Source organism: Cenococcum geophilum (genome assembly GCF_001692895.1).
Source record: "Cenococcum geophilum 1.58 unplaced genomic scaffold K441scaffold_31, whole genome shotgun sequence".
Classification (NCBI taxonomy): domain Eukaryota; kingdom Fungi; phylum Ascomycota; class Dothideomycetes; order Gloniales; family Gloniaceae; genus Cenococcum; species Cenococcum geophilum.
The window spans coordinates 1,841,201-1,851,549 of NW_027137589.1; the positions used below are offsets into that span (position 1 = coordinate 1,841,201).

At 36.8% G+C, this 10,349-nt stretch overlaps 1 protein-coding gene across 1 annotated transcript; it reads right to left on the reverse strand.

Moving 5' to 3' along the window:
• Positions 1 to 151: 151 nt before the first annotated feature.
• Positions 152 to 1,159, reverse strand: K441DRAFT_678874 (Metallo-dependent phosphatase; the record flags this gene model as incomplete). Its single annotated transcript, XM_067651200.1, has 1 exon — positions 152 to 1,159. The coding sequence occupies one exon, from the start codon at positions 1,157 to 1,159 to the stop codon at positions 152 to 154; it is 1,008 nt and encodes a 335-aa protein (XP_067502230.1).
• Positions 1,160 to 10,349: the final 9,190 nt, after the last annotated feature.

Consider the following 10,349-nt stretch of genomic DNA (forward strand, 5'->3'; position numbering starts at 1 on the left):
GCCGGTCTAGGAGTAGATCGCCTGCAAGTGATGAATCCAGACGTATTTCATACTGGCCGCTCTCTTGCTCAGTATATTTTAGCAACCTCTCCTGCTTCCTTTCATTCTAGGTTATTAATTCCTTTTATCAAATGACAGGCAGATAATTTCTCTATATCTCCACGATTTGAACTGGATTGCCTAGTTTCCCTGAATTTCCCACCATTTGAGCGGCGTTCACCAATCTTGTGTTTCGCCCTTGCCCACCCCACACTTTATCCCACACCAAACCCTTAAGGCCGTACACAACTACTCTCACAACCTCACGCCATAACCGCCAATCTAGGAATCCCCTACTCCAGCCCGGTTTCCTTTGCATCCCTCTCTCATATGCTTCTTGGCAGCCATCCCACCAACATATGTGCTGTCCGGCGCCCCAGTGGATATGTCCAAATACATGGAGGGCCGGTTTTACACGTTTGACTTCAGCTAGGAGGTGTTCACAGCCCATGCCCGACGGAAGGGGTAGATCAAGGTGGTATTTTGGTGGGGTGTGCGTGACGAGGATAGAAGTATCCTCAGGAACCGTCTCGGACCAAGCATCTAGGCCCCGAGGGTACTGAAAGGCGGATGTGGAACTCGGACCACAAGCGGGGATTTGGGGCGCGCCATAGATGCGTACATGACGGGTTCTAGAAGGGCTGGGAGGCTGAGAGGATGGAGAAGGCGGTGGCGGTAGGGAGATTGATAGGGTGATGGTGCTATGCTGTAAGTATCGAACATCTTTCCAATCTAGGTAGCCCGTTCTATCGGACTCCAGGAGGGATGGCCGTGTGCGAGGGTCAAGGAAGGTATCATGATTGCCAGCAATGGCAATCTTATGTGTGTGTGGCAATGAAGACAGCCAATTGAGTTGCTCCTGAATAGAGGCGATGCTGCCATTATTCGTAAGATCTCCAGCATGAATTAGAACATCACCGGGGGGTACATCGGAAGTTAATGAATGCGTGTCTGATATACAGACTATGCGGATTGACGGATCAAGTGGCGCGGGAGCTGTCCGGAGATAAGTGAGGAGGCGGTATGCGCGCTGGAGCAGCAGCTTGATAGGACAGGTTATAGTGAGATAAAGGAACGAGGGTGGCTCGAAGGGATCGGGTGACTGCAGAAGTAATAGCATGTTGGGGTGATAGCTGTAGGGAGTGAGCAAAAGTCGAGGTCTCTTGAACCGCCAACCCCCCAAATTCGATCAAAGCTTTACTTGAACCACGATTTAAAGCTTTAATTTAAAGATTTAATATATATTAGGCACAAATTTAGTTATATAATTACGATTATAAAAGGCTTAATAATCTCGGACCCCTAGAACTCGGCCACAAATTAAAATCAAACCACGAGGCGACAGTTGTCTCGTTCCCAGACCTTCTTGCCAAGGCTTACCTTGCCAAGCCGCTAGCCGCTTTTGGCAAGACCTTCGTTAGAAGGTCTGGTACACGGTTCGGATTTTTGTTAGTCCCGCGCGGGGTATTTAGGCCTATATACACCTACTTTGAGCCAAATTGTCTTAACTTCCATAGCTCCCTAAGCTATTCCTAATGGCTAGAATTACTAAATCAAACCTGGCGAAGAAGACTACGTTGCCCGATTTGCCCGATTCCAATTCATTATCTCGTCGTCGCGCCCGACGCCCCCGAGTCGTAGCAGCCGCACCTCTCCCATAACCACCGCCGCCCTCTTCCTAACGCAGCCAGAGTACCCAAATCGACGAGCCAGCTTTAAATAATAACTAAGGACTACTAGTAGGTATAGATTTGCTTTATAGAAGGGGGTAAGCTTTAGGTAGAGCCTCGCGCAGAGCTTTAATAAAGCCTTATGTAGAGCTTTAGTAGAGGCTTACGCAGAGCCCTACGCAGAGCTCCGCGTAGAGCTTCGTGCAGAGATTCTGCAGAGCTTCGTGCAGAGCTTCGTGCAGAGCTTCGTGCAGAGCCTCCGTACGCAGAGCTTCGTGCAGAGCTTCATGCAGAGCCTCCGTACGCAGAGCTTCGTGCAGAGCTTCATGCAGAGCCTCCGTACGCCTCCGTACGCAGAGCTTCGTGCAGAGCTTCATGCAGAGCCTCCGTACGCAGAGCTTCGTGCAGAGCTTTATGCAGAGCCTCCGTACGCAGAGCTTCGTGCAGAGCTTCGTGCAGAGCTTCGTGCAGAGCTTCGTGCAGAGCTTCGTGCAGAGCTTCGTGCAGAGCTTCGTGTAGAGCCTCGTATAGAGCTTCTACAGAGCTTCGTGTAGAGCTTTATATAAGCCTTAAGTAGAGCCTTATATAGAGCCTTAAGTAGAGCCTTATATAGAGCCTTATATAGAGCTTTATATAGATATATAGGTATATAGACATATATATTTATACTAGAAATTAATTATAGAGTTTATAAAGACAATTATATAGGAAATTATATAAATATTTATTTATTTATATAGGTATTTATATAGATATTTATATAAATAACTAACTAATTAATTATAATAGCTTATAGGCCAAGGAGTCCTCTAGCAATTCTAGATAGTATATAAGATTTAATAGGAGGATACTTATAGATACACCCCCTTTTAACCCCTTAGGGACTAGATACCCCCGCCTAGCTAAAGGCGGCTTATAAGCAAATTACTAAACCCTCCTACTACTACCCCCCTTCCCCCTCTAGATCTTTTAAAGATACCTTAAAAGTATAGTATATAAGATAGACTTATTATAAATATATATACGCTAGGCAAAGGCGGAGCGTATAAGACTAGCTAAAAGGATATACTTAGATTTTCCCCCTATTAGGGGTTTTTTCCTATATATAGAAGCTAGAAGCCTATATAGACCTAAAAGAGAGACTAAATTAGGCAATAAATAGAATTAATAATACTATACCTTAGGGGTATATAGGCTTAGTATATTAAACCTCTAATAGCTATAGTATAGTGTTTAAAAAGGTTGCCTTATACTTTAGTTATATTAGTATAGGTTATAAACCCTAGTTATAAGGACCCTAGTTATAGAAGATAGACCTAATATATTAACTAGTAAAGGCTATCCCTAAGTTAACTAAGTAAAATTAAGGATTAAATCTATAGGGCCTTAGGTATCTTACTAGTTACTATTATAAAATAATAAGCTTTGCACTATAGCTATAGATAAAACTTTAAAAGGTAAGTAAGTAACTAATAAGATACTAGGTATAGCTATATAGAATAATATATATAAGTAAGGTAACTCTATTACTTAATAGGTATATATAGCTATAGTGTAGTATACTTATTAGGTAATAGAGTTACCTTACTTATATATATTATTTTAAACAACTATACCTAGTATCTTATTAGTTACTTACATACCTTTTAAAGTTTTATCTATAGCTATAGTATAGAGCTAATTATTTTATAATACTATTAGTATAAATATTTAACTTCTACTTTATATAAATATAATGCAATTTCCTATTAATAACCCCTTTAGAATTAGCTAAATAGAGCTTCTATAAACTTTAAAGGACTATAAGAACCCTTTCTATTAATACTATACACCCTAATTTAGCGTTAGTAGCGGTATATATAGTATTTTCTAGTATACAGCTTTTAAAGCCGGATTATAATAATTAATAAGCCCTTAACCCTAACAACTCTAATTAGATAGCGCGCCCTTTAGAAACGCGGTTTATAGGCTATATAAGCCGTAGAATAAACCTAGTAAGTACTATAGAAATAATCTTTTAATATAGATAAGAAGTATACTACTATAATTACAACCCTTTAAATAGCCTGTACTATATTAGTGGAGCTTATTTAGACCTAAGGAACTTAGGAATAATACGCCTAGGATATAAAGGTAATTTAAATAGATATTAGCGCCTTCTAAAGGGCTATAATAATAGCTATATATATATATCGCCACTACTATACCTTTAATGCCCTAAGCTATAAGATAAGCTGCTAGTAAGCCTATAAAAGTAAATAAAATTATAATCTATATAAGTAATACTGCTAACTATAAAGTGGCCTTAAAGTAGAATAGCTAAGCCCTAGTATATAAGCTCTAGGCTATAAAACCTCTAAATACCTATAAAATATAGGCTGTAAAGAAGTTATAGAGTAGTAATATTAAGGCGTATATTATAGATATAGGTATAAAAGATAGGCTATTATAAGAAATAGGGTGGATAAAGGTCCTAGATTGCTCCGCTATATTAGCTATTCTACTAGTACTAGTAGAGATCTATATAGTACCTATAAGCCTCACCATCTAGGGTATAAAGGCTAAGTAGATAGTAGGGGATATAATAAAGCAGAATTATACTATAGTGGGGCTTATAGTATAGAGGCTAGCGTAGAAAGGGCTAGAAAGAGTCTAGATAGAAGAAAAGGTTAAATTATTACTTATTATAGGCATATAGTTAAAAGAGGTAGCAAATATACTATTTAATTAGGGCCTCTTCCTAGAAGGAGACTACTACCTAGTTATAAGGTATAAGACGACATTTCTAATAACGCAGTGCTTTAAATACTAGGGCTTTAACTATATAGCTAAGAGTTATAGGAGAGAGGCTAGATATAGATTCTATGCCAGATAGTATAATATTAGTAATTATATAGGAGATATGAGGTAAGGATGTGGATAGGGAGTCCAATAATAGAATAATAGGTGTATTGTATAGACAGAGACGAATCCTTAAGGGAAAAGGAGGAGTCTATGTGCGAGGTAGGAAGGGTTTTCCCTAGGCACGTATAGAGCACGTACCTTATAGGCGAGTCACCCCTAGGTTGCCCTAGGGTCGCCCATACCTTGCGGCTATATAACTATCTACTTAGGTTTTACCTAATAATGCCCCCCCTTTTAAAAAGGGTCGTCCCCAATCCTTTATATACTTAAGCCTTAATAAAACCCCATAAAAAACCTTAGTAAGGAAAAAATTTGAAGGGGAAAGAGCGTTTTAATTTTGTATATAGAGAGATAGGTATATATACACGGCGCGAAGATATTAAGGAACTTTAACCGGCGGTTAAAGTTATCTAATTAGTTAGATTTGCCTTGCTAAAACTCCCCTATATTTAACTAAGCTAGTAGTAATTTTATATACCCAGTATAGAAAATCCTAATTAGTCTATTTAATAGGTAGAGCTAGTAAAGCTTAATACTGTTACCTAAATTTGGTAAACTAGAAATATTCTAAAGCTCGCTTATGTAGGTAGGTTGCTAGTATCTCGCGGGTAGGTCGTAGGTTATTTATATATAGCTAGATTCGTAAATAGTAAGGCTATATACCTATTAAATCCGCCGCTAACCCTGCTTTGGCCTTACGCTATACCGGTATAACGCCGTATATACTTTACGGATAGGTTATAGGTTATTTATATATAGCCAGATTAGGACGGTAAAGCGATATACCTATTAGACCCGCCACTAACCTATATTTTAGCCTTATGCGTTATCTACGTAGTATATACGTAGAATAGTATATAAGTTATCGGTATAGGTTACTACTAATAGGTTACTAGTAGGTTGTGGACCCCAGTTAAATAGACCCTAGTTATAGATGGGCCTATTCTCTAATATATAAAAAATCTGCTTAGCTAGCATAGAGTAGCGAACTAGGTCTAGAAAGGGTGCTTTCTAAATTAAGGCTATAGTTCTTACAGCAATTATTGCTTATTCTTTAATCCCTTAGAACATCCTCTGCTCCGATTTAATATAGGTTATATTTTAATAGCGGCGCTTGCTTTTCGCCTATGCTTTAGCTATAAGGCTAGGGTGTCCTACTTACGGTACTTATCTAGCAATTATTAAAAAATTTTAAGTTCTATCTTATATTTCTATTTATTATACTTATTTAACTATCCTAGCTATTTAATAAGGTACTATGGTTATCTAGCACGATTCTAGTAGGCGACGATTACTTCTACTTCCTAGCTGCCTTTCTTAAGCTCTTTTACTACTAGGGGTTAAAACCTAGGGCGTAACCTATAAGGCTCTAGTAGGGAGATATAGAAGACTAGGTAGAGCTATACTATAGTAGGTAAAAGCTCTAGCTTATATACTTGCTGCCCTATACGCTTTAGGATCTAAAACGGTTTTATAAACTTATAGTTAAGCTTTTTATAGGGACGTTTTGTGCGGATATTCTTAGAGGAGAGCAGGACTTATTTACCGACGGCGAAGTGCTTGGCCAGGTAGTAACAATTATAATATTTTGCCTAAAGCTTTTAGGCGTATATTATTAACGCCGCTGCTACCTTATATATAAGGCGCAGGCGTTATAAATACGTCTTTGCGAGTTAGATATTTATTAACTTAGACCCCTCCCTACCTTACTAGGCGTCTTAAACGCTGTCCAGGACTCCGTCCGGGATATTTAGTAGCTAGCTATAGGCGAGCTTAATAGGGGAATGCTTTATTATAGTATAGACCTTAGAGTTATAGGTAAAGGCTACTTCTTTAAGTAGGGAGGCCTAATTAGACTATTCCCAGTTTATAAATATACGTAGGTATATCTTAAGCTCCTAGTTCTAACGCTCCATCTAACTATCTATCTATAGGTAGAATATAGTACTAAGTTTACGTTAAACGCGGAGATAGTAGTATATAGTACTCTAGTACTTACTTGTAAATACACTACCCCTATTAGAGATAATATTATTTAAAGGCCCTATTTACGCAAAAACTCTAAATAAGAGTTTTACGAGTTATGTAGTATTAATTGTCTTATATACTAGATAGTAGCGTACTAGCTTTATAAAATAGTCTATAAAAACAAGAATAGAGTTATACTCTATACTATTAGGAGTCTTAAACTCTAGGAGATCCGTAATAAAGTTAAGTAAATAATGCTATTAGGCTTAGGTAGGGACCTAAAAAGGCTGCAGCTTACTATAGGGTTTATAGCGGCGTGATTTAGAGCATTAGTAGGTATTGTAATTATCTAGGTATTTGTGGAGGTCCTAGGTAAGGCCATTCTAAGCGTACTTTCGCGCGATTACCTTAAAGGTATAGTTAAAACCATAATAGCCGCCTATAGGATTGTTATAATTCCGCTTAAGGATCTCCTGTTATAGTAGTATATAATTCGGCACCTAAACCTTATTATTTTGCCTTAAGAGTCCTTAATTATTAAGGGTATAGTTCTTATTATTAGTAGGAACTTATTTTTAGGTTAACTAATTATATATAGAGCGTATAAAGGCGTCCCTTTTTTATACTCCACAAATAAAATTAACTAGTGACTTAGGGGGGTGTTTTATAAACGCCGTTTTGGCTAAAGTAGCTACTACTACCTCTTACTATAGCACGAGACTCTACGTAAAGTTAGTGCTAGTAAAGTAATATATAATGCGTAGATAACTTACTAGGTTATTATAGGGGACCATAGCCTAGTGTTACGAACGCTTTAAGTACAATGTTATAACTACTTGGAGAAAAGACAAAAGAAGCTAGTTAGTTAATTTAGGCACGGTCCAGGATGGAGCCGGTAGAGCCATGTAACGAGGAATAGTAACTAAGGTTATATAACGTAATCTATATAATCTGTAGGATCTATATAATCTGTAATAAAGTAAACAGAGCATACGTACCTTACGTACTAAGGGGATTTCTTAGGAGTATGGTTGTGTATTTAAAGGACCACAGTCCCTACCTAGATAGTTCTCTCCTTTATAGTGAATCTTAGAATACAATTAGAGTTAATCTATTAGGCAACCACTCCACTAGTTATTATTACGTTGTTAACTTCTTATTTACCTATATACCTAGCCTATTAATAAGTTTACCGTAGTTCCTGCTATAAGGCTTTATTATATATTTACTACTAAGGTTATAGTATTAATAAAGTTAAACAACATGCCACTAAAAGCAGCCACTACGACGCTATTAATGGCGGCAACTACTTTAAGATTAGGTAACGACACTAGTATAGCAGATACTAACTTACAGCAACCTGTAACGGTTAGATAACTATAAGAGATAGTTAACTAGTTAACAGAAAATAATGCGATATTAGAAAATAGGATTAACGGGATAGGCGTAGTAAAGGTTAAGTTACTATCAATTAAAAGATACTTAGGAAAGAGATTAAAGCTTAAAGGATTCCTTACGCAAATGCACTTTAAGGTAGTATAGGAGGGAGCAAAGCTAGCAATACCTATGGATTAAATAGTATACGCAGGACTGTTCTTAATAGGAAGAGCACTTAAATAGTTTAAGCTTTACCTTATAGAGATATAAGTAAATAGCATAACAACTACTAACCAGGAGGTACGGTTTATATTCTTAAGCTGGAATAGATTTATAGAACAACTTATACAAATATTCGGAGACCCGGAGGTAATAACTATAGCAGAAAGAAAACTCCAAGATATTACGCAACGAACCTTAGTAATTAAGTATATAACGCAGTTCCAAACATTAGTAATATAAGTAGAGTAGAATAATAGGGCGCTTATAGCATAGTATAAGTAAGGACTTAAGGCTAAAGTCTAGGACGTAATTATCCTAATAGAAGATGCGAACACCCTAAGGGAACTAATAAATTAAGCGATTAAGATTAATAATTGGATCTACTAAAGGGAATAGGCTAAGAGAGGCTAGGATAGAGTTCTATAGTTATATAAGGCGTAAAGCACGCAATAACTAAAGCTAAGTTAAAAACTATAGTATAGCGTAGAGCTAATAGACCTAAGTGGTACTAAAGAAACTAGAAAATAGAATAAGAAATTATAGAAACCTAAAGGACAAGGATTGAGTGATTAAAGGTCTAAGGAGTAGAGGCTAAACTAGGGATCTTAGTAGCAGAAGACGTTTAGGCGGACTCTATAGTAAGAAAAATGGTTTAAAAAAGGAGCTTATATAAATTACGGAAAACAGGGTTATTATATTAGAGACTATAGAAGTAGGTAGAGTTACTATATAGTAAAGGGCACGAGACTAGCAGACGATATATACGTATAGAGGGATAATAATATACTATAAGGAACAAAAGAATATTTAATTAAAAGTTTTACGTTTTATTACAATAACGCATACCGAATTCATAAGGACGCTAAGTATAGCGCAAGCTATTAGCTATAAGAGCTATAACCTATAGAATATAGAGGAACTAATAAACTAGTTCGTAGATCGGATATTAAGGATAATAAATTTAATATAGGCGAAATATTCCGTAACAATAAGGCGATAAAGGCCGCTTACTAGGAGCGAGTAGACCTTAGAGATGTTATACTAGAGGCAAAGGATAATTCTATTATAGAATAGGGAATATTAGTAGGGATTAAGACCCCACTAAACACGATGTCTATCGCTTTATAAAACGCAAGAGAAAAAGGATAGCAAACTACTTTAGCATTTAATAAAGGCAAAAGGCCACAGGCTTAAAATTCTTAAGACGAGATATAAGACAACCAAAATTCTTAAGATAAGATGAGGTAAGCTTAAAAACCCATAACGGACGATAACCGATAGAGTAGAGTAATAGCTTAGTTTAGTAATATACGAATAAGCTTAGGACGAAGTTTCCTAAAGGCATAAGACTCTTAAGATAAGATAAGTAAGATTTAAGACTTTTAAGACGAGATAAGAATACTAAGTAAGCCTAGTTAGACTAAGGCTAAAGTAAGACTTAAGATAAAAGCAAGGTCAGGATTAAGAATCTAAAGGGGTTAAGAATTTAGGGAACGGATAAGGACACCCACGGATAAGAGGTAAGAGGCTTCTTTATAGATTAGAGAATTTATAGTATAAATAGTAATTAGACTAGGAGACAGATATATAGACCTAGAAGACTTACTAGGGGAATATAGTGTTCGGCTTAAAGATCGAAATGTTAATACCAAGATTAAGAAGTATAAAGACTTTAAGGATTTAAGCGCAAGATGCAAACCAAAAGAAACTATAGAAGAATTTAGATAAAGAATTATCGCATAGCAAGAATAGAAACTAGATAAAAGATCTAGTATATTAGGACGTATAAGGGATAGAGCGCTAGTATAGAGAATTATTAATAGGCCTAGGGCAGGCACACTAAGAGCTAAGTAGCTTACTAAACTAGAAAATAAAGAGGATCTAGGGATCCCTACTAGGTTTAAAGAACGACATATAAAGGGCTATTATAACGCAGTAATAAAAAGATACTTCTTTACGGATAAGCTATATATACTCTAGCAGCTATACCAAAAGTGGTATAGGCAGCGACACAACGATAAGTGGGAAGATTTCTATATATGGTTAGATAAAAGAGTTATCTAAGACCACCTAATTATAGAAAAGGCCATAACTCATATTAAAGGAGCCTTAATTATAACGTTAAAGGATCTAAAGGAACAATTAGAGGACTAGAGAAGCGAGAGACGT